The sequence below is a fragment of the Centropristis striata genome, chromosome 1 (assembly GCF_030273125.1).
Source record: "Centropristis striata isolate RG_2023a ecotype Rhode Island chromosome 1, C.striata_1.0, whole genome shotgun sequence".
NCBI classification, from domain to species: Eukaryota; Metazoa; Chordata; class Actinopteri; order Perciformes; family Serranidae; genus Centropristis; species Centropristis striata.
The window spans coordinates 9,939,606-9,964,781 of record NC_081517.1 but is presented as its reverse complement, the minus strand read 5'-3'; the positions used below and the strand labels follow the sequence as shown (position 1 = coordinate 9,964,781).

The 25,176-nt window shown below is 39.7% G+C and overlaps 1 protein-coding gene across 1 annotated transcript in view; it reads right to left on the bottom strand.

The window, feature by feature from the left end:
- sorcs3a (sortilin related VPS10 domain containing receptor 3a) overlaps positions 1 to 25,176 on the bottom strand; it is a 278,556-nt gene that overhangs the window by 64,524 nt on the left and 188,856 nt on the right. Inside the window, exons 5-10 of the mRNA XM_059329950.1 lie at positions 19,935 to 20,008; positions 16,548 to 16,612; positions 15,802 to 15,920; positions 9,620 to 9,709; positions 8,422 to 8,601; positions 590 to 736 (exon numbers count right to left, since the gene is read on the bottom strand). Of these exons, the coding sequence (XP_059185933.1) occupies positions 590 to 736; positions 8,422 to 8,601; positions 9,620 to 9,709; positions 15,802 to 15,920; positions 16,548 to 16,612; positions 19,935 to 20,008 (675 nt within the window). The remainder of the gene's footprint in view (positions 1 to 589; positions 737 to 8,421; positions 8,602 to 9,619; positions 9,710 to 15,801; positions 15,921 to 16,547; positions 16,613 to 19,934; positions 20,009 to 25,176) is intronic.

Below are 25,176 nucleotides of genomic sequence, written 5' to 3'. Positions count from 1 at the left end.
TTAGTGGACAAGACATTTCTCCCATCGGCAAGTCCCATCCAAGGTTCGTCTTATATACTTGTTTGATGAACAACATTTTAAAGGATGGTAATGTTCCAGGCAAAACTGGAAAAACTGGAAAACTTTAGACTTTCGAAAAACTTTTTGTTCTTTGGCAAGTGACCATCGCATGAGTGGATTAATGCCCTTGGAGGTGCCCATAACCAGGAATTAATGGACTAAACAGAGGCTGCACATCAGGCGGTTCTGGCCTGCCTATCGTCCATTAATTCTGGATAATGGACACATCGTCAGGCATTTCCCCTTACATGGAAGATAAGCATCAACATACATTTTTGGCAAAGCTTGATGAAGGAGAGCAGACCTCAAAACAGTCACTCACAATAATGCAGCACCAATAATTCCTTCTTATTAATAGTTTAAACATGATCCAAAAAGCTTTATCAACCAATAAAGCCATAAGCTATCATTGAAAATAACCCTTTATGAAGACAGTGTCATTACAAAGCGTTAGAAATAGTTCTGAATCCTATATTCTCATTTTGCTTAGAGCAAGAAATGCTTTTTAACTACTGTAAATGGGTCTTACCAGTATGCAGTGAATATCGTTTCCATCCAGGTCAGCAGCAGGAGCCTGCAGGAGCCTCCAGTCCCGGCCTTTATTGTAGGTCATGTAGGTCTTGACCTGGTTGTCTTGCCTCTTGTTAGCGATCAACATGCCTTTAATTCCCGCCACCTGAGGGGCACAGATACATAACAGGCTGAATCTCATCTTAGCCCACCCCCTTAATGCAAACCAGAAGGGTGTGTTTATATTTACCTTTCCATAGCAGTTTAGTCTTCCATTACAGATGAAAAAGCATACCCTGCGCTCTCATCAGAAAGGGCATTTTGTGTATTGAGGCGGCAATCTTAACAATACAGGCTCAGTTAAATGCAAATGGTGTGCTTATCCTTTCTTGCTGCGGCTGACTGTCTGGCAGACACCATCAGCAGACTAGGCTGCATTTTCTTATTCTGTGCTAAGTGCTATCTGTAATTATATCCTTACATGTCTCAGCAATCCAGACAGTACAAAATGATGACCGTTAAGAAGTGACACCTTGTCTGTTTTCTCCGAGTCATTCAATCTCCCCAAACACGCAGATACATATAAAAACACAGACACAAATCCCTCTTTCGAAATTCTTTCTGCTCGTTGTCTCTCAGGTTTTAGACATATCCCTCAACTAAACCAGTGCGTGATATGCAATGGAAAGGACAGAGTCACTCCAAATGGTTACCATAGTGAGGGGCTCCGTTCCCTCCCTGAAGGGAGCATGTCTGTATAAGTGGCACTAATAGGCAGCACATTTGACATTGTCATAGAAACATGGCGCTCAGGATGGATGCAGCTAACGAGGGTCCTTCCATCCTTATCCAACCCAACCTGTCAATCACTGCAGTAATTATTTATTGCCTCCACCTCCTCTATCACATGTGTGCGCGCACACGCACACAAACAGGAAGAACCATGCGTCCCCACCAGCATACATTTCTCTCTATCCATCACTCACACCACCCACACTCTACTTTCTTGACAACAAAGTGAAGGACACAGGCATAGATCTCTATTCTACAGCATGGATTACTCTTAGCGGTGTAGCACTAAAGGAATACTCCCACATTTCCACATTTTGAGAAATATTTTTTGCGGCCTTTGTGCAATGACAATTTAAAGCAGTGCTGCCATTTGCTGAATACCAAGTGGGTAAAAATGAAAAAAGAGGATAAAGTAGTATAAAGGAGATGTGCTGCAGCATGGGATCAGAGACAGGGAACACTCAGCTGGAGTTAATCATCTCTGCTCCCAACAGTGAAGCATGAGTCATAACTCTGACCATAATGTGGTGACAAGTACAAAATCTTACATTTATTATTTCCAATGTTTTTTTCCACAGAGACCAGTGATCTATCCTGATCTGAACACAATGCTAATCGCTCTAAACAAACATCTGTATTTGCTGCGACTGTATAGAACACTGGAATCTGTTGACTTAGTCCTATTATCATACAATGGGGAATAACACAGGGTGACTTGATTGGTCAGCATTTACTGCACATGGAAGCTCTGTGCATGACCCTTTTTTTGCATTTCATGCAAATCTATATATATATCTCATACACCAATGTATCTGAGAAATAAAATGCATCCGTTGCAGTACATTGCATCCTCTCATATCACATCAATGTAAATTTAATTTGCTGTATCTGTGAAGCAGTGTTCCCAAAGAAATCCCTGTTATTTCCAACTCAATCAATCTATCAATCCTTTATGCATTGCTCAGTTACAGCTTTAGAAAGGTGTATGAAATTAGGCAATTTATTAGCCTGGGTTTATTGTATGTCAAGACAGCCTGGAAGGTAAAGTCTGCTGATACTTTTTAATAATGTATTAGCCCTTATCTTTTAGTCTTAACCATACACTTGAGTGCCTATGATTAGATGTTTTATGCCATATCCTACTTAAAGCATATTTTTTTCCTTTTTAAAATTATTTATAGAGCACCAATGGGTTTAAAGGGCTCCAGAAGCGGTGTTGCTATTTTTCCTTTCTTTTGTTTTTTGCAGTGCTGATCACAAGATCCTGGGGCCCAAGCTGACATCTTCAATTTGTCTTTGTCAAAACAAAGAGTCCAAACTCCAAAACTGTTTAATCTTTTAGCAAACAAATTTAAAGGGCTGGAACCAGGGAATATTGGGTATTTTGTTTGATAAATGACCCAACTCATTAATCCATTATCAGAATAAAAAAATCATATATATAATAATAAAATCTGTTTCATCTGTACCTGGTAGTTAAAGATGCATTAGTTGATTTTTGGCCACTTGGGGGCAGCAGAACAAGTTGAAAACATAGAAAACACAAATTATTGGCTCATACAGTAGCAAAGGGTTGCCAACCCATAATGTAAAAAAGCAACAGAAGCTTTCATTTGGAGTCATGTTTGCATCTTCCTGGAAGAAAAAGTCTAATGTTCAGTTCCAATCAGGCGGCAACCTCCGGGTCTGAGCAAGGAGGCAAACCAGGAAGTGCCTTAAGCTGCATTCTACCAAAAATTCCAGCAGGGGGTGCTAAGTTTGGCTGCAAAACAAATCTGTCCATTCATTTCAATGCAAAATGTGAAAACTTCTCACTTGATTTATTACCTCAGAATTTTTTTTAGAACAACACTATGGTCTCAATCACTAGTAAAAAATCTTCTTCAGGACAATTTCATGTTAATAGTCCAAATAATCGCCCCATTTAGAAGAAAATGTAAGGTAAAGAATCATATGGTTTGGGGCGTGGCTACCTTTGATTGACAGGTCGCTAACAAGGCGAGCCGTCATCAGGAGAGAAGAAGAACAATGTGTATCCATATGTCAAAATACTTGAAGAGGTCATGTTGCCTTATGCTGAAGAGGACATGCCCTTGAAATGGGTGTTTCAACAAGACAATGACCCCAAACAAACTAGTAAACAAGCAAAATCTTGGTTCCAAACCAACACCGTTGATGTTATGGAGTGGCCAGCCCAATCCCCGGACCTTAATCCAATTGAGAACTTGTGGGGTGACATCAAAAATGCTGTTTGTGAAGCAAAACCAAGAAATGTAAATGAATTGTGGAATGTTGTTAGAGAATCTTGGAGTGGAATAACAGCTGAAAGGTGCCACAAGTTGGTTGACTCCATGCCACTCAGATGTGAAGCAAAAAAACTGTGGTCCTACAACTAAATATTAGTTTAGTGATTCACAGGATTGCTAAATCCTAGCAACAAAACAGTCTGTACAAAATAGTTTTGTGTCAATATTGAGTTATTTTAATTTAACCTAAATGGCTAACTAACTTAAGTAGGTCACATTCTAAAGCCTGATTTCCACGAGCCATTGCTAAACTGCGTCGAGCTCAACAGAGCAGATGGCACCAGACAGGAAATCCGACACAGAATTAACGTAATACACTTCCGCCCCCTTTCAAAATAAAATGCAATACGCAGTTCATGCAGCCTAAAACATCTTCATATCAACATTACGTCATACCGGGGGAACCAGATCAGCAATCAATCAATCAATCAAAGGGTCTCAGAGGGTCGGAGACATGGATGACGAGAGACTGATTGTTTAAGTGGAACATCATACAATCATTTATGACATAACACTTTTTATAAGGATAGATGGTCAGATCAACAGATCTTCCACGTCGGAGAAGCAAAGTAAGCTGTTTGTTGTTGTTTACTTTATACACACAGTATATCATGGGATCTCGAGGTCTCCCGTACGTTCAGGATTATCGCATGCTCTCGTTATCTCGTGTGTATACGGCTTGCCCGCTACGCTGCCAGGGCTCGCTGGGGCCCTAGGAAACGCTCCTGTGGGTCGTAATGGTTTGAGGACTTCCTGAATGCTCCACTATGTCAACCGGCTAATTGCTAAATTTGTGTGTTTACTCTTTGGTGATGAGCTGCCAGCATACAATGGGTTATTTATTTTTATTTTTTTTACCTAAAACAGTTGTCTGCTGTGGCTGAAAACAGGGTTGGTATATTACACATAGTAATTTGATCCATTGCTCATATTAAAATATTGATTTGTGCAGCTTTAAAGTTATTCTGTATTCCACAGAACACCCCCTTAAATTAGACTCAATAAATCCAGACAGACACCACATCAAAATCTACATTTAACAACTTAACCTTATCACTACCATCTGAAAGTACTTCATCCATCAGCTTGTTGCTGTGTGGTGTGTGGTTTTCATTTAAGAGTAGCTGGTTTTCCTTTTTTTCTCCTTAACTGAATGAAAACCTAAGCCATTTTGTTTGTTTCTGTACGTTCAATGGATAACAACATGGCTGCCAATCTGAAAATACTGCTATTCAGTTAGATTTACTGAACAGTTATTTAATGTGAAGCAATTTAACATTTTAGAATTTATTATATGGCTCTTTTGTTGAATTACAGCTTTGTGGGTTTAAGACTGCTGGCAGGAAATCACAAACAAGAAGGGCCACATTATCATGAGCATCCAGATCACCTAATACTCATCAGTGACAACAATCCACTTCTTCATGTCTTCCATCAATCATTCAGAGCTGATTATAGCGACATGAGAGGGATAAATTATTTTTCATACACTGAGCCCAAGCCAATCAGAGTGATAATTGTCAGAGAGCCACCTGCTAATCTACCTTGCGGATTGAAGGGAAGTTTAACGGGTGATGTCGAGCCCTGATGTCAACAGAAAATTAGTTTGCACAACAAAGGCTCATGATTACAGAATTTGCCCTTATCCAATCCGATTTGACAATAAGATAATCATTCTAATTTAGAAGATAATTGTGCAATTTTCTCAGTGAAAATAGCTTAATTGATTTTGGGGAGGAGGATGCAACAAGAAGAGAGGCCCTCTGGGAAGAGACATGACTTCTAAGGAAGAACAAAACAACTTTGGCATACTTTGTAGCCTCCCCTCTGGTCTGACTGGAGCTGTGTCTTCTCTCTGGAACATTAGGTCTGTGAAGTGCAGTTTGTCAGGGTCTAACAGCAATAAATGGGTTGAGTTCCATAGCATATATCTTACCCTGTGTAATGGGTCTGATTTATCAGAGACAGCAGTGTATCATTTATCTCTTGTTTAGGTTCTGATCAAAAATGGAGCCGTGACCGTGTGACAAATGTAATTAAAACGCCTTATCATCTCACGCTGCACGGTGAAATGCTTTTACTGCTGCATGGTAATAGGAGCTGCACACACACTCGGAGCCACACACACCACATACTGTGCAGGAGAGGTAATGGCATTGTTAATTACCACACTGCTGCCACTGCTGCTGGCCAATATCTCACTTCCTTCACTCTCTCAGCCACACCTGCCAGTGTAGGAGTGATAAACTGGGTTCACCAGGGAGTGGAGAAGGAAGGAAATCTACTTTCCTGCTATGAATGCTAATGCAAACACATACAGTCACTAGCTGGTGAGCTAACAAGGTCATTACAAGTCCAGAGGTGCATGGCAGCGAGCCCCATTAAGCATGCTCTTTATACTGCATGTGTCTGCTGACAGGAAGATGGACGACGACAGCCTATAATGCAAACTTATCCATGTAGGACAAGAAACCACAACACAAACTCTACAGCAAGTCTGTGTAAGCAAAGCAAACTGATCAACTGCAGTTGTTTTTTTTAATACAAACTGTGGACAAGTAATTACCTTACGACTAAAAGCTGCACTGATCAATATTTTTTATGTTAACGGACACTTCCTGCATGACAGACAACACCAGCAAATAACTATTAAATCTATTGGAGCATTTAGCAACTTAAAAGCCATTTATTTCCCTTAGGAAACTGTTGGTGGGGTTAATATTGAACACAGTTTATCAGGTAGACAAAAACATAGCTCCAAATGTTTCTTTGTTATATGTATTGTGCTGTATTATATTTTGTTGTCATATGCACACCAATTACATAAATGCAGTCATTCGCAATGACAATCTTGGATCTCAAGCTTCCTCCACAAGGCTCTCATGTATATATCAAAACAAACTCATGCAAGTAGATGTAAAAGGTTTTGTTTTGTTTTTTTAAATAAAAGAAAAATGGTAATGTTGCACCCAGTCTGCTGAATATATAAGACGTAAATTGTTTGCCAACACTTTTTCCATAACAGTGCTGTGTATACAGCTTGTTCCACCACCCAAAATGGTCACAAATCAAATCAAACACAACAGGAGGGAGGTTGTTCTGCTTCTGCAACAACACCGTGGGAGGGTCGCAGGGATTCATATGCACTAACATGCAAAATTTGGGGACTGGCAGGAGACAGAATAATAAATGGTCAAATTGAAGCAGGAGGGGTCTGGATAAAGTGATGATGTTTAGTTCCTTGTTCTAACTCTGCAAGATATTACATTTCCCATCCTTTAACTCATTATCGTCTTTCTGTTGGACCTGTTTACCTAAAAAAAAAAAAAAACATGTTTCAACTCCACACCCACACTTTGTAATGCAGAGTTTCTGTCAAAAAATATGGAGACTGGTGACTTCCTCTTGGGTGATTTTTTTTTCAAACCTCTTTCAGTGGCACAAAAAAAGTATTTAACAACTGCTTTTGTAGACGAACTTGGAATCGGCAAAGTGGGTGGGGCTTAACCCAGCAGAGGGTGTCACTTAATCAGACGTTGATATTTAAAGCCTGGAATTGATGTGGTTGTTCAGAAGTTGCTATATTCATCATTAATAAGAAATATTTCTAAAAAAAAACGTCTCCAGAACCTGGTCTCACAGGAATACGTGAAATAGCCACGGATTCGCTTAACTCAAATTTCTGTGAAACTGACACGGATTTCGCTACAATGCAAGTTAATATTTTTTCCTATTGGTTTGTTCCAAGTCATGTGACTTTTAAGGTCCCGGCGGTCGGAACAAAAAAAACATGGCGGACAGTTCTCTCATTTTTTGTGAAAAAAATCTATATTTTGACTTAGTTTCTGCATAAAAATGGATTTTGATCACATTTCTAGCGAGAAATATGTTTTATTTTCTAAATATTCACTCAGTGAATGTACATAATCACTTTGTGTTGGAATAGCCACGGGATATGACTGTCATTAACATGCATTGTAGCGAAATCTGTGTCAGTTTCACGGAAATTTGAGTGATTCCGTGGCTATTCCATGGACTTTGAGTTAAGCAAATCCGTGGCTATTTCACGGATTCCTGTGAGACCATGTTGGTTTTTAATCACAGGAGCAGGATAACTTTTGACAGAGATTTTCCAATGAGGATTTTTCTTCACGAGAATGATATTAACACATTTTCCTCAAATAATATATTGATTCCAAAACAGTTGGGAGGCTGTGAAAAATGTATTTAAAACAAAATGCAATGATTCCCAAATTATTTGCAACCTAAAATAAATTGAATCCAATACAAAGCCAATATATACTATAATGCTCAAACTAGGAAACTTTTGTTTTTTGTGATATTTATATAGCATACATTTTCTTTTTTCATTAAAGTATACCGCTTAATGTTTGAGTGACAAAAGGATCAGATGATCAGTACTTGTATTACTTCCTAGAAGGAACATACTGCAATAACATTCAGCAGCACAGGAATGGTATCACTAGTATCGATTAAAAACCCTACCGATGCACCCTTCTGAGATACTATGGCCATTTTGTGCAATGAGACATAAAATCTTAGTGTATTGCACATTTAACCCCTAGCTATCAACTGCTCCATTTTCTGTGTGTGGCCACATGATGTGCCTTTACTTTATGGCAGATCTTAAGAAGAAGTGCGAAAGTAATAGTCATTGTAACTTCCTTTTTCAATCAATGAAAACCTCACTGTATGTATCCCACCAGGGTGATCAATTTCATCAGGTGCCTACCTCGTACAGATCCAGCATCTGGTTCCCGCCGATGCCCCTAGTGGTCTTGACATTCTCCATGGCCAAGGTGAAGTAGATCCCTCTGGTGTCAGACAAGTAGAGGTTATAGGTGTCGTTCTGGTTCCACTCCTGCACCGCCGCAAATACCTGCTTCTCATCAGTGCTGACAATGTGTAAATCCTATCAGGGAGCAGGGAGAGATTAAGAGGAGTTATGACTGGAAGCGGAGAGGTGACGGATTAGAACATGCTGACCCTGTGGGACTGGTCATGAGATCAATGCTGTGGTGTGAATATAAATGGTTGACGACTTACTGTAATGTACAGCTCACTAAGGGGCTCACTCTGTGTGAGTGGTACTGAGAGTAAAAGTATGACTTTATAAAGGACATTACGCCTGCTTTCTAAGGAAAACAAATGCCTGTAGCTTTACACACTTTTAACCAATCTGCATCAATGTCACCATTGTGACAGCATCAATTTCAAAAGCTTTCAGGAACAGGAATGGAAATACTGAATTGGTTCTATGATTCATTAACTCTATGACTTTCTGAAATTAAAAATTTCTGTGAGTCATCTATCTATAAAAGCAAGAAGCATCTGTGTGTGTGTGTGTGTGTGTGTGTGTGTGTGGCATATCTTGTTGACCGTATGTGGTACGGCCTGCGGCCTGTATGTGGCCTGCGCATGTCACGAAGGTGTGCATCCTCGATTTTTGAATGAATTATTCAAAATATCATTGTTTACGTAGGGTGTGTTGCGGCATTGCTCCGCCCCATTGTGTGATAGGCCTACACCTGGTCAGTAACCCAATTCACTCTGGATTTCCATGCCTGAATCATCTCATCTGTAAGTCCATTTAGCCTACATATCTTGTAATGTGCAAATTATGTTATTCGAGATTAGCATGCTAAGCGGAGATTTAGCTTTATTCACTTCTTATATTGCATTACTATGTAATTCAGGGATGACATTCATGTTGCTTAGCGTAATGCCCATAATTATTTGATATGAGATTCTTACATGCAATACAGTATATCAGCTACTTGGGTTCATGTTAATGTAGTTTTAGTGCAGCATACTGCGTAATGTGCTATCTCACGATTAGCATGCTAACAAATACATACTTCCTACAGGCACTGCACTAGTAGAAAGTAAAAAGTCAAAACACTCGTCAGGCGAATTTTGCTGCAACTTACCTTCGGCAGGGAATATTTGGGTAGTTTGATTTGTATAAATGAGTCTCTCTTGTAGGACACATAATAGGTGGCTCGTCCTGATGTTGGTACCTACAACACACAAAGTGCAATTAATTTCATACATTGAATATTACATACAGTGCATCTATCATTTAGAGCTTTGGTTTTATCATCTAAGCCAGAAGACCGGAGGGGATCATGCATTTGGCTGTGCGTGTAAGTGTGTGTGTGTGTGTGTGTGTGTGTGTGTGAACTGTCCATCCGTCTGTCTGCAGCAAATCTCTCACTCTACTGGAACAACCCTGAGATTTGTTTTGCACATTTATGGCTGTCTGCTTAAGGACCTCTTATGGTTGTGGGGAATCATAATTTTTCGAAGAACATTTTCGAAAAACAATCATTCATTTTTTAAAAATCATCATCAAATGATGACTGCCTTACTCCTACAGCCAGTAGGGGTCGCATGGATCATAATTTGCCAGTGTTGGTTTCTGTCATCAGCTACTTTTTGGCTAAAATAACCACTATAGCTATTGTGGAAGTCAGACAATCAACACCATCATGTCTGCACTTATAATGCAGGTGCATAAAGCTGGGTGAACTTCATAGCTTTCTCCAAACTCCGAACTGCATTTAGCTAACTGCGACATGACAACAGTGTGTACCCAAAATAAACTGTATTTGCTAAGATTTGATTGCAACAACATATTAAAGTGATTTAACGAAGTAACTACAAAATAATCCCAATGTGTAAAAAGTCTGAATTCATGCTTTGTCGGTCTGTCTGGAAGACATCAAGCAAACAAGTTTTAGAATACTTGAACGGAGTTCAGAATCAACCAATTTATAATGCCTGGTAGAGATCACTTTTCTAGTTTAAGCGTTGTTAGAAATACTTTTCACTATGTCTCTTTGCCCCGTTTGCTGCTGAACAAATGCAGGGGACACCTTGTATCAAGGCCTCATGTGTAACCTCATCACTGACACCACATCATATTTTCTCCAATCAATTAAAGTGGTGGATGAATGCTCACATCAATCTTTCTCTCTCTTCGTCCTGCTGGTTTTCAAGGCACTACTGGATACATAGGGTATCTTTCTGCCTTTTTTTCTTTCTTTTTTTGTACTTGGCCATTTATAGCGATCTCCTGGCTTGCATTCAGAGGATGCTGCCCTCACTAGGTGTCAATGCACTTGGTGGTTTCAAAGTGGACTTTGGTAAATATCTCGTAGGACAATCAATAGTCTCATTATTCTTTGTCAAGAGAAATCTTTAAGTTGCCTAACCAAGCCTCATCCGCAGGCTAAGAAAAAAAGAAGTTGTCCATTACGGTCTAGACCTTTTGCAAACACTCCAAGCTGTTAGTTGTTAGCTTATGCAGCAAGAAAACACACAGGTGTTGGAGAATTGTCATTAGCCTCGAGGCCATGGAAGCCGAGCACTTTATACACACACACACACATAGAGACACGGAGCAAAGTGAGAATGCAGCTCCATAACACACTTTTCCCCTCCAATCAATAACGACATGGAATTCATTAGAGCAAAACCTTCAAATCAAATGTGTGGCTCTCTGCTGAAGAGAAGTGATATCAGTATTAATGTTGTATGACAGAACTGATTCTTTTACTGATCTTGTAAATGGTCTGAATGGCTCAGAAGAGAGAAAACAAGCTCGGAGAGGAAATATAGCGGACTAGCAGTGAGCACTGCAGAACAGTCCCACGTGCAATCGAGTGAAGGAGCAGGAGATCGATGGCGGGGTAACCAGAGGCGGTTTGAACTTTAAGAGGAATTGGTATGATTGATTTTTTTTCCCATCCCTTTCAGGATCTTTCGTCTGTGACGCATACGTGTTAAAATGTGGAGGTGCTAGAATTGAAGGGGAGGTTTAGGTTGAGTGCTTGTGAGTTTACTTGAAAGACTTCGGAGAGGTCAAAACGGATTGAAGGATCTTTGGAGAACAACTCTATTTCTTTGTCTAATGTGCTGCCAAGGCCAGAGAGGGTTCTGGAGGAAGGACTTCCCTGTAGGTGGCTCAGGTAAGCTAGCAGCTGAAAAATCCCTGTTATCCTTTGAATAAAACATTTAGAGGGATCAAATGGCTGGAAGAGCACCATTACAACTATGACTACTATGACTGCTACTACTGAAAATAACAACAGAAAACCTGAATTGGTTCAATGTCCATAATTACAATATAAATTGAATTGCACAAATGAACACTGGTAAAGTAGAGTGATTCTGGTTTCGAATGTTTGCACGGTCTGAGGTCAGACTGATGCCGGGTGGACTGTAGAGAGGTGAGGGATTCAGAGTGTGGAGAATTTTATAAATGGCGATCATCAGTTGGCTGTAAGAGTGTCAGGGAAGGACATGGGTCATCTAACTCTGGAATAAGAGAGACCTGAGAAAGTTAAAGAGCAGCTGGAGCAGAGAGTAGTCAAGTTTGGATCACAAATATTGGAATGGTGGATTTCTACTCAAAATGCGCCCATAAATCATGAGAAGTGACTTTAATAGACCTTTTTCAGTTTATTCATTTTAAATGAATTATTAAAAACTGTCACTGAAAAATTACACTTTTAAACACTGTAAACATTGTATGTTTAGTTTGTGTTATTTTAACAAAATTTAAAATCTAAAACTCCAATAACCTCCAGAAAATATGTTCAAAGTTTCCTGAGTTGCATATTCTGTATATGATTTATAGAACGCAGTATAAGCTGATTGTATCAAATACAAACAAAAAAAAGGAAAATCAGAACAGTCAGGATAAATCAGAACTGTCATTCCCTGTTTATTTCCCTGTTTCCCCATTTCCCTTATGGTAACATTCAGATCCCCCCATTCATTCCAGGGGGATGGATTAATAAAATAAAATAAATAAGATATGATATTTTGATATCTACAACCCCGATTCAAGGTTGAGATGCTGTATAAAACGTAAATAAGTGCCATCACTTGCTAATCTTTCTTGACATATATTCAATTGAAAACTGTGCAAAGACAATATATGATATGTCCAAACTACTAAACCTCATTGTTTATTGTAAGTATACACTCATACTGATTTTGATGCCTAAAACACATTCCAAAAAGTTGGGACAGCAGCATGTTTAGCACAGTTTTGACATCATATTGCTTTTAACAACACTCAGTAAGAATTTAGGAACTGAGGAACACTAATTGTTGATGTTTTGAAAGTGAAATTATTTCCCATTCTTACCAATTTAGTTGCCCAACAGTCTGGAGTCTCCATCGTCACATTTTGTTCAATGCCTCACACATTTTTGGATGTTGTTGAAACGATATAATTAATTAAATATCTCGAGTGGCTGTGGCTCAGTTGGTAGAGTTGGTTGGCCCCTAACCAAAGGGTTGGTGGTTCGATCCCTGACCGTCGCAGCCTACATGTCCTTGAGCAAGATACTGAACCCCAAATTGCTCCCGATGCTGAATTCCCAATGGTGGCAGGTGGGACCGTTTAGGGTAGCCTCTGCCACCAGTATGAATGTGTGTGTGAAAGGGTGAATGAGCGCAGTCTGTAGTGTAAAGCGATTTGAGTGGTCGCAAAACGACTAGAAAAGCGCTATATAAGTGCAGGTCCATTTACCATTTACCATCCTGTTTGCTTTAAATACAGTTGACTTTTAGAAAACGACTAATAGATCAAAATGTGAATTACACTTCTTCTCTACAGTCCACTTTAGACGATGTGGAACACTGTGGCTTGTGGTCCAATCAAATAGGTTTGTGTATTTGAGTGAAGTCAGGACAGCAGTCATAGATCTAAAACTGTTATTTCCATTGGAATGGACAGGGATCAGAACAGGTTAAGAGGTTAAGAGGAATGCAGAGAACATAACCCCACAATTTCAATCTGAAACGCTTGAGCTGAAAACACCTTGAACAGAAATAAGTCCCACAACAATTGGAGGTAAATTTGAATAAAATTGGAGTTGTTGTGGACTAGCCATGTAATTATGCTGACTTTTCCTGTTGACTTTTAAATGCATAAAACCTCATTTGCACAATGTCAAAGTAAATAATATCCACGCTGCGGAGAAAATTAAAATACAACTCATAAATTGCATCTGTGTTACTTGGAATTCAGGACATTACCATTTCAGATTTTTCTGTCGCACAAATCATGATTAATATGACACACCGGGCAGTGTCTAGGATGAATATTAAAACAAGACTGGCTTCAGAGAAAAACAAAGCACAAATGTTCAGTTGAGGTTAAAGTAAAATGAGTTTTACATTTTCTTTGTGCCAGCCACATGACAATTTTATATGAGATATACTGTGTATGGAACCTTTACACAGTAGAGGTAAAAACAGGAACAGAATCAACAAGATGGTCTGATAATAAAACTGCTTTAACAATATGTGATTTTGAATGTCAGATGACTCAAACTAGAGGAAAACTTGGAGAATGCAGACCTCCATCAAGGCCAAGTACTATATATTGCAATTTTAACAAAAGTTTAAAAATAATTTGTATCTGCCCTGTGATCGAGTTCCACTCCAAAATGAGAGATTTTTTTTCTTGGCGTATAGAAATTTCATGAAAATGAGGCCAACTTTTTTGTTCACTCATGAAAGGGACAACGACCTGAACCAAAAGCATAACCTCAGTGGTGGACATAATGAACTCATCTCTTAACAACTTTTTAAAGCGTATTTTAATTGTGAAGATATGTTTGCAACACTCTTTGTCTTAACTGTAGGTCGCAGATTTTTTGTGTTAGAGGTTCCTCTCAACAAAGTCTCCACTCCAACATACCATAGCAAGCTGTATAACAGCATAGTGGTTTCAAATGAGCATAAATGAAATACCTCACAACTGCTACTCTAATCTAAAACAAGTTCAATAATTCTATTTGGAACAGTACCTGTACCAATCAAGATATAGACATGTGTTCACCTTTACATGGCTCCCAGGTGCTGTTACAACCACCCCATTGTTACAACCCCACCCGTTCTCCCCCTACCTTTTCCAATTAAGTTTAGCAATTAGCAATTAAGCTCCGTCAGACTATAATCTACACTGCAAAAAAAAAAAAAAAAAATTGGGTGAACTCAAAATTTCAAGGCAACATTCTTCGATAAAATTTTAAGTTGGACAATTAAACTAAATATCTTAAGTTTTGTTTTTGAGTTTGCTCAACTCTGAATTCAGATTTTTGTCAACTCAACTGTAAATTGTACTAACTTATAATTTTACATTGCAATAACTTTTAATTCTTACTTCTGCTAACTTCTGCAATGTGCTGAAGTGGCACGATTGTAACGCCGCTATGAAATGTCAGCTATTGTTGCGATCACAATTTTGAGTTAGCATTGATACGCTAATGGCTACTCTTGTAGCTGTAACAAGCAGCGTCGCTAGCATCAATTAGCCGCTAGCATCAGTTAGCCGCTAGCTTTCGCTAATGACCAAATTTCACAACAAAGAAATAAGAGTTAGCAGAACTATTGTCCCTTGTTTTTAACCCCAACTTTAAGATATAAGTAACAACAACTCACAAACTTGTTTTTGAGCATACAACTGGCTTACTCTGTTGTGCTAACTTACATTATTGCCCTAAATGTCAATAATTTATATTTCCAAGTTTTACCAAATTAAATCACTGTTTCAGGCCAAAAAATACAAGTTGGCTTTTTTGCAGTGTACTTGACCAGCACAAAAAAAACACGTGCAGTAGCAGGTAAGAATTTACAGCAGGTTAAGAGCCATGAAATGTTTAATAGAAGGTCAGTTAATAATGATATTGGACAGACTTTTTTTTCAGGTGGCCAGAAAGTTGTTTGTGTCTTCCTCTTTTTTTTTCTTCTTTTTTTTTTACACATGATTTGAAGTTGGCTTTTCATTATTTTATTGGGTAGATAGAGAAGTACACTAATGTTCACCAACATGTTAGCCAAAACTAGTTGACACTGGTGGTAGTTTCTGTTTCTGTGTCTTTGTTTGTCTTCCCAACCCATCATGCTTAGCTTCAGGCAGTTAAAAAAATGAAGAACACATCATAATAAATCATGAGAAATGACGTGCACACCCGCATGTCATAAAAAAGCTAGTTATAAAAACACTTTAATCAGGGTTGATCATGTCTAAATAACATAATCCATCATGTACTAGGTAGAAGGTGGGCCTGAGTGTATGGAGCCCTACCTGTATGAATATGTAGTCATCCTGAACCACCAAAGAGCTGATGTCGATGAATCCAGAAAATGGGTAGTTCCTGTTTGCTTCTGTGCACATCGGAGCTCTGCATGTGACATACTGCACGTCTGTCACATAGGAAGACATACAGAAAGCATGAGAATTTACATCTTAATATGTGGATCTATAATGCATGATATATCAAGAGCCTCTTTGAATAGTAGTGGTTTAATAATGAAAGTAGCGCTTGGAAGATGTTCATGTGTGTGCCTTGAACTGTGTGGTGTTGTACTCTACCTCTCTATGCATGCTGACATTTTCTCAGCATGCATAGATTTTCATGCTGACTAATTTGCCTCTCTTTGTGGCACCAGATGTATTCTTATCATGCATAGATACCACAAACAAGCATCTCGGCCTGTCAATCACACCAAGGTTTTATGAGAAAAAAGCAATGCTTATATCTCAGAGTGCTGCTGCTCCAACATCACAGGCTGGCATAAACAGTTTCACCTATGTCACCTATGGAAGACCTTGGTGGTACTGCCATTCAGAGTTATGGAGCTGACATTCAGCGAATGAAAGGGAAGAGAAGAAAGGCCATATTAATCAAGAATCATGCACTGGGTTTATTGATGGGGCGAGCCAGTGCTGTTTCCCTGGGGATGCTTTCTTTTCTCCAGGAGGAATTCATTCCCATAGAGACCTGTTCATTACTCCTCTTTGATGTGTATGTGGGTGGAGGAGACACTCACTGCCATCCGGTGTGTGAGCCTCCATGTGGACCAGATCTGGCTCCTTGTCGAGGCCGGAGACAGACCTTAGAGAGAATGACAGACCGTGGAAGAAGACATAGCCATAACGGCAATGAATAGAAGGGGATGTAAAGGGGAAAAAGAAGAAAAGAAAGAAAGTTGTTAGCACAAATGAAGAGTGGAAGAGGAACAAGAAAAAATGGGACAAGAATCTGGCAGAGGCATTCTGCTCCTTTTATATCTGTTTCTGAAGGAGAGTAGAGGGATGTTTCTCCCATATTCTAAATGCCACATTATCCACACACACACACACACACACACACACACACACAAGGCAGCTTGAGGTTAGTTCCCCTCTGGCAAAATGCAACAATAAGAAGAAATATACAAGATATTCTCAAAAGGGGTTTATGTGATTTCCTATTAAGGCTTTTGCAGCATGAGTCACATGATATCCTACTAAATTAGATGACACATAAAAAAGAGCAATGTTTTTTTTTTTTGCTGACACGTGACTGCAACAAATTAGCTGTTTTTGGACCAGAATAACTTTTTCATCATTTTAAGAACCCCCTCTTTTTATAACGCCCGCTAGCAATGGGCGTTTGGAGGAAATGTGCCAACTCGAGCATCTATAACTTTAACAATCAATTAATCAACATGTTTTATACATACTCCAGTATGTATGAAAACATGCATACATGGGCAAAAAAATATACATATATATATATACAGTCCTGTGTAAAAGTGTTGCCTGTTTTGATAACTAACCCTTTTATTTTGAAAGGATGAAAATAGACTTCCTGACGTTCATAAAACTAATTCAAATGAAATGATACTGTCAAGATAACATCAAGGATTTCAATGTTTTATGTTTTAGCACCTTGTCGTTTTAATGGACAGATTCTAGTAATTCAGTACACTGAAAAGAATTGCCGTTTCCACCAATACAAAGTGAGATGAGATAATGCATTGCGCTACTTGAGTAATTCTTCTGTTTTCCCTCTCCCTCGCTCCTAAAGTTAAATTGCCCCCTGGTGGGTAAGATGTTTAATTGCTTTTGTAAAATCCACTCACAATGTCATATTGTTCTGCAGTGCAGACTACGACATGTTTTGTCTAAATGCCAACATCAGATCGATAAAAATCCATGTGATCGACCAAATTCTTCACGGCCATTAATCGATCATCGATTATTTATTCCCATCCCTAGTGCCTGCACTAAAAGAACTAAGAAAGATTGCAGTTCTTAGAACCCGGAACATTTTGTCTACTGTTTCACAGTATGTAACGTGGATGTATTATATGAACTGGATACCGCAACCAAGCATGGTGCCTATTCAGTCCAATGAGAATTGCACACCATATATGCCAAATGTTTTCTGGAGTCTGGGTTTACTTCTGCATATGCAGCCCACTGTATGTGTACAGTGTATTTCTCCTGCTGGCCCTGCACTTCCATAGATCAAAAAATCCTAATAGATAATGTAATAATTGACCTTTTTATATATTTTTTTACAGTTCAAGGTGTCCTGTCAACAGTATTAGAGACATCTCTTTTTCAATTGTGATCTATGGGGAAATGTTTATTAGGCTGCAGGGTATTTCTAGCTGCAATAACAGGAGTGGACACTGTGAAAATTGGTTGCATTTGGCACTTGAGTGTAGGGGCCATATCCTTTCTTCTATTTCCGTGGCAGGTTCTCTCCCAGCAGAAGAGGAACCGTTAGTGTATGGTGAGAGACATACACTAAAGGTCGATTGTTGGCACATGACACCGGCTGTTGTACAGTACATCACAATTGTTGTTTAAAACATCTAGAACACTGTATTTAACACATTCTTAAAGAGGTAAAACAGTTACCTTAAGACACTAAAACCACTATCCTTATGTTTAAAAAACACTACTTCCAGACACAATTTTTAACAAAGGGACACAAGCACTGATATCCTGCACTGCAAAAAAAGGGTGTCAAATACAATATAAAAACACTAAATCTGAGGGAAATTATTTTAGATTATTAAATCTAGAAATAAGCATGTTGTACACTTAAAATAAAAAATTAACTCTTAAAACAAGATAAATTAAAGCGATGAACTGGCCCGAGCAGAGTGCACTGTAAATTATTTGTTTCTTACCAAGATAAAAAAAAAATTTAGATTTAGAAGTGTTAGATAATTTATCATTTAATCAACATTCAACATGCTTATTTCTAGATTTAACAATCTTAATTTAAGAAATCTTGTCAAGTGAAATTATCCGTCCATGCAGCAAGATAACTTCCCTCAGATTTAGTTTTTGTCTTTTTTTTAGACAACCCTTTTGTTTCGTCACAGCTCAAAATTTCATGGGAAACTTACAGTCCAGTGCATTACTTTACCTTGGAATTCATATGAACTGCTCATGAGGACAGTCTGAAATATACAGTCTCCTCACCATTGACTGGGTGGTGCAGGGTCACCACACTCTGACTGTGAGCTTATCTGGGTGAAATCTTGCATTCTTGCTTGTTTCACTGCTTGTGGATTAGACTGGATAGACGCAGCGTTCCCATTGTGATGATATTTCATCTCCCTTGGAGGCTAATGAAGCCATTGTCTAAACGCAGCCAACTGGAGGCCTGCCTAGCCATTGCTGGAGGCCAGTCCACTGTTAAATGTCCTTGAAGGGGCTTTGGCGGTGAAGGGCAGAGTCAGCGATGGATTGTGCACATTATTTAGGATTATACCACCATGGCACGGAAGTAGCTCCAGATTTATGCAAGTGAGAGTAGATATAGCCACCGGCAATCTCGGGCACACCCCAGTCACCTCAGACAGGGGGAGAGGAGCAATGAGCTGGAATAGATCCGGGCCTACGTTTGCGATGAGTGTGCACTTTCAGACATAGTAGGTCCACTGCAGGGAGAGTGAGCAGCAGACGTGACTGGATGAAAAGTGACAGGGATGTCCCGGATCCATTATTAGTCATAGCTCCTCATACTGTATGGAAGCTTCTGTATCTGCATGTATGCATCTGTAGAAACTAGCCTCATCACATTCTGTTACTGACGTTTAAAATAATAATTCTAAATGTATGTGCAATATGTCTGATATGCACAGTGTGTGTGAGAGAAATGAAGTGGAATGCAACATGCCCAGGGATGCTGAATGCAAAGTGTGTTCTGAAGAAGGAGATTCATCTCTGCCTGATTGTATCAAGGGGTAGATAATGTGCAGAATTCCAGCAGCATCACCAGTCAGTCACACACCTTGTTCTAAGCCATCAATATCACTTGCTCAGTCACACAGAACATGAGCAACAGTTTCTGCATCCCTGAGTAAACAAAACTTCGGAGAAGGGTAGAGGAGCAGGGTGAAAAGAGAAACGGCAAAGCGATGACTCACCAGTAGAATCTGTTCGGCGTGACGTGTTCGTGGATGAGCTGCCATTTCCTCCCAAAGTCCATTGAACTGTACAGCTGTGAAGAAAAAAAAGTCAGTCTTGTTAGCAAGATGAATGTATGTTTCTACATCGGTCCAGCTTCTAATTAGACTGGCTGATTTAGAAGTCGTAACAGTGACGAGAAAGCTTGAGACATGGCTGGATAATTCCAGAGTGGAGGTTAGTCTCGAGCTATAAAGCATTATCTGGAGATGGGCTGACATAGTGCTGAGCTGCTATCATCATTACCAACTGGCCATTTAAGCTAACATATTGTCACAGATATAGGCATCTCTATTCCCCTGTCCCCTTACAAATTAGACCTCTGGGTTTAGACAAAGCACATAAGGAGAATAATACATTACAACAGAAATAGATATGATATTAATGTGGCCACTTTTAGCTTGATCAGCATATTATTTGGCTTGTTTCAGTAGATTTTAGCCTGCTGTTGTATTGAAAACAAATGTTGAACATTAACCTGCTTATTCAGCCCTCAATCAAAACCAAGGTCCTGCAAAATGAGCATACATGAAAGCAAGGAATGATATATAGCTTGGCTGATGTGAAGGTTTATAGTACGCAGCCAGTGGCCTAGTTTTAATGTATTAATTACATTTTCTCATGCTCAGGCAAACAATTAATAACCCGGGTGCATTTTGCAACACTGTATTGATTGATGTTGTAGACACAGCTCCCCATTGTTGTTTCTTTGCAGAGCAGTGAGTCAGTGGCCCTAGTTGCTCTATGCTAATATTCATACTTGTTGCCTTTTATCACAGCAAATCTGACACTTAGTCAGATAAAAGGATTCACATTAGTCACACCGCTGTAAATTTATTTGTCAGCTCCGCAAAGGAAAATCTATCTATGTCAGCAGGTGTGTTTTCTATTTAAAAATACAGTTCCCCAGTTTTTTCAAAGCATGTACTGCATGGTTGGCCTTAATATAATAATTGGTTAGGAACACATCCCAATCACATCTAAATATGCCCCCCAACACGCTGACAAAAAAAACAAAATTCTATCCTATGTCAGACTCACCTCCATGATCATGAGCATCATGATTGTAAATATCTCTAATTAATCATCTTATAACTACTGGTTCTAGTATTTTGGTATACTGCTCTGAGTGTCTGCATGCAGTTTGTCCAAGTTGTGTTGCCGTACCGCAGCAGAAACCATGGCTCTACTGCTGTGGGTAGGTATAACACATTCTCATCCTACACTGTAACAGATTGCTGTAAGAAAACAGCCAAATTGTGACAGTAACATACTGTTTTCCATTAAAAAGGTGTTATACTGTAGAAAACAATGCATTCTGGGCAATATATATATATATATATATATATACACTTCTTGTCCACACTTTTAATGAGGTTACAGTGAAGACAGCGCTTAATTGGTATAATTGGCTTTCAGACAGTAATATGCTCTATTTTTTTTTTTTTAACCCTTAAATGGGCAAGCACATGTAAAATTTTGGGAAAAATAATTAATTGCTATTTTCTAATGTATCTAGGCTAAAATAACACAATTTCATGATTTTTTTCAAAATATGACCTTTATTTTTCATTTTACAGTTTGTATCTCCCAGGATACATTGTCCGTTTAGGGTATAAATTTATAATTTTACAATTATTCAAATATTTCATTTGGAAACTTTAAAAACATATTATAACCAATTTATTAGCTACTCTCTTTAATGTCTTGTATACAAAGTTTCAAAAAAGTGGTTGATGGTGCTTCCAATGAGCTGACATGAATACAAGTTCGTCTGATGAGCAATAGTCTCAAAGATGTCGTCGTCAAAGAATTTGGAGAAGTATGTCAGTGGAGTGGATAGCTCATCTGGTGCAGTGAAAAGGAAAAAAAATATACTTCTCAGCCTCCCCGGAAAAGTCTGCTCCAGGGTGCTGGAAAGGAGGCTCCGGCCGATTGTCGAACCTCAGATTCAGGAGGAACAATGCGGCTTTCGTCCTGGCCGTGGAACAACGGACCAGCTCTTTACTCTTGTGAGACTTCTGGAGGGGTCATGGGAGTTTGCTCATCCAGTCTACATGTGTTTTGTGGACTTGGAGAAGGCCTATGACCGTGTTCCTCGGGGAGTCTTGTTGGGGGTACTGCAGGAATATGGGGTACCGGGCTCGTTGCTACGAGCTATCCGGTCCCTATATAACCAAAGTGAGAGCTGTGTCCGCATACTTGGCATAACGTCAAACACGTTCCCAGTGGGTGTTGGCCTCAGCCAGGGTTGCCCCTTGTCTCCGATTCTGTTTGTGGTTTTCATGGACAGGATCTCAAGGAGCAGCCGGGGGAGAAAAGGATTCGGTTTGGTGACCTTAGAATTGCATCTCTGCTTTTTGCAGATGATGTGGTTCTTTTGGCTTCATCAAGCCGGGACCTCCAGCACTCGTTGGGGCGGTTTGCAGCCGAGTGTGAAGCGGTTGGGATGAGAGTCAGCACCTCCAAGTCTGAGGCCATGGTTCTCTGCCGGAAAACGGTGGACTGCCCCCTCTGGGTGGAGAGAGGTACTGCCCCCTCTGGGTGGAGAGAGGTACTGCCTCAAGTGAAGGAGTTCAAATATCTTGGGGTCTTGTTCACGAGTGAGGGTAGAATGGAGCGTGAGATGGACAGGTAGTTTGGTGCGGCGTTGGCAGTGATGCGGGTGTTGTACCGGACCGTCGTGGTGAAGAAGGAGCTGAGCCGGAAGGCAAAGCTCTTGATTTACCGCTCCATCTATGTTCCAACCCTCACCTATGGTCATGAGCTTTGGGTAGTGACCGAAAGAACAAGATCGCGGATACAAGCGGCTGAAATGAGCTTCCTCCGTAGGGTGGCTGGGCTCAGCCTTAGAGATAGGGGGAGGAGCTCAGACATCCGGAGGGAGGTCGAAGTAGAGCCGCTGCTCCTTCTCCTCTAAAGGAGCCAGTTGAGGTGGTTTGGGCATCTGGTAAGGATCCTCCCGGAGTTCCAGGTCCAACTGGTAGGAGGCCCCGGGGAAGACCCAGAACATGATGGAGGGATTATATCTCTGACCTGGCCTGGGAACTCCTCGGGGTCCCCCAGGAGGAGCTGGACATCTGGAATGCCCTGCTTAGCCTGCTGCCCCTGCGACCCGGCCCCGGATAAGCAGAGGAAAATGGATGGATGGATGGACAATATCTGCACCAAAATCACTGGATCTCTTAGAGAACAATTCACTATACTACTCTTTTTGTTACCTGAACATCTTCCCTCTTTTACTGTGGTTTGCTCCCTCTTCTGCCTCGTCACTTGAGCTATCACTGAGCTGGTCACTGCTGCTACTGTCCTGATTCTGGCCCTCTGTATATAATTCATCTTCCTCATCTTCTTCACTGGTTCCCTCATCTGAATCAGATGAACCATCAGGTGGCAACACAACAGATGCCACCTCTCTCTTTCTTGCACCATAGAAAATACTGGTAGAAATTCTCTGAAAACATATGTACACTGGTGAATTAATCAGTAATACACATTCAAGAGTAAAATAAAGTGTAATCAATATTTAACACATTTATATTATTGATTATCTGTAGAGTATAGGGTTCAAAACATAAGTATATCTGAGAGTGATTATGCCTGTTTTTATACCCCTATCTGGACAACGTATCCCCCAAGATACAGACATTCAATGCCTGTTTATGAAAGACATGTAAATGTCATTCATTATTTTTCAACAAGAATACACAAAATTATGCTTAAAGAACAATATTTTCAAAAACAAATTCCCCCAAAACATAATTAACAAGAAAAATAACAACTCTTGCCTCATGGCCAGTGTCTCTGTCCACGTAGGCTGCCATTTTGGAGTTTGACATGAATGTATCAATTTAGTTTTGAATGCTGCCATTCAGTCACATGACTTGGGTACTTGACCCACCCCCCCTTAAAACTTTCTCATGATATTAAGTGCAGATACTTGATGCCCCTCCCCCCTACAGCCTGCCAAATGTCTGTATCCCTCAGGATACAGAAACCATTTAAGGACTGCATTTATACTGCAACAATATTGCAACTAGCTTCAGCACTATACTGTGGTTTAGTCTACTGTAAAAATCAATGAAATGCAGTATTTTACTGTAATTCTGTATGTGGTTTTATCACAGTTACATACTGTAAAGTAGATAGCTGTAGAGGAACTGTAAAATTAACAGTAGAATGCTGGCAACCCTGCTGCCAGTATTTTACTGTTAATTTACAAGACAATCGTTTACAGTGTACATCCTAATTGGTCAAATAATGACATTTTGTCACACCGCTCGCCATCTGTTTCAGTTCATGTTAGGGAAAATGTGTCACTTTTAAACTACAATTTTCACAGGAAACAGTTCACTTTGCCAAACAACTTTGGTCAGGGTAAAAGAACAGGGCTAAAAAATAGCTACTATAGCAGTTATGCAGGTTGGCTCCAAATATAACAACGTTGACACGAACACCACTCTCTTGAGTCAAAGTGTGCAGTTTGTTTGACCTACCTGCCCTGAGCGTAGCTCCTTATATCACGCCAGCGATCTAAAGCTCCTAACTGTGCTGCGGATGGCTTTACTTTAAGGTTAATGGAAAGCCTGGTGCGTGTCATACACACATTAAAGGGGGCCTAGTACGTTGGTATTACATGCTGAGGGTCATGTCAAAATGTTGGCATCTGACGAGTGGGGAGTGAGAATGGTCTGGTAGGGACTGCGTTTGTCAAACACAGCGTTTTCATGTCCATTAATTATGAGTGACTTTAAGCTTGTTTTTCTTTAAATTCGCTTGCAAATATCAGTAGTCGGGGATACTGGATACCAGAGCAAAGATGGCGCCTATATAGTTCAATTAGACATTTTTGCCTGGTGCCTCAGCCCATAGACTCAACAATATTGTGATGCAACACCTTTGTTGTGAACATCCGATAATAGAAAGAGTCATAATTAACCTTGTATGCAGTTCAAGGTGTCCTGTTAACAATTTTAAAGACATCTCTTTTATTGTGTTCTATAGGGAAAATGCTTTTGGGCTGAAGGGGGATTTTTGGCCGCAATACAGCAGCAGCGCCATAGCCAGGTCTAATTATGCAGTCAGGATTTAAAGAGGTTACTTATCTTAACCAAAGGCACAAAATATATAATAAGGATGAGGATAAAAATAAAATATCCCATTGTATTTTCGTAGTTGTATTTGTCACCTGTCGCCTGATAT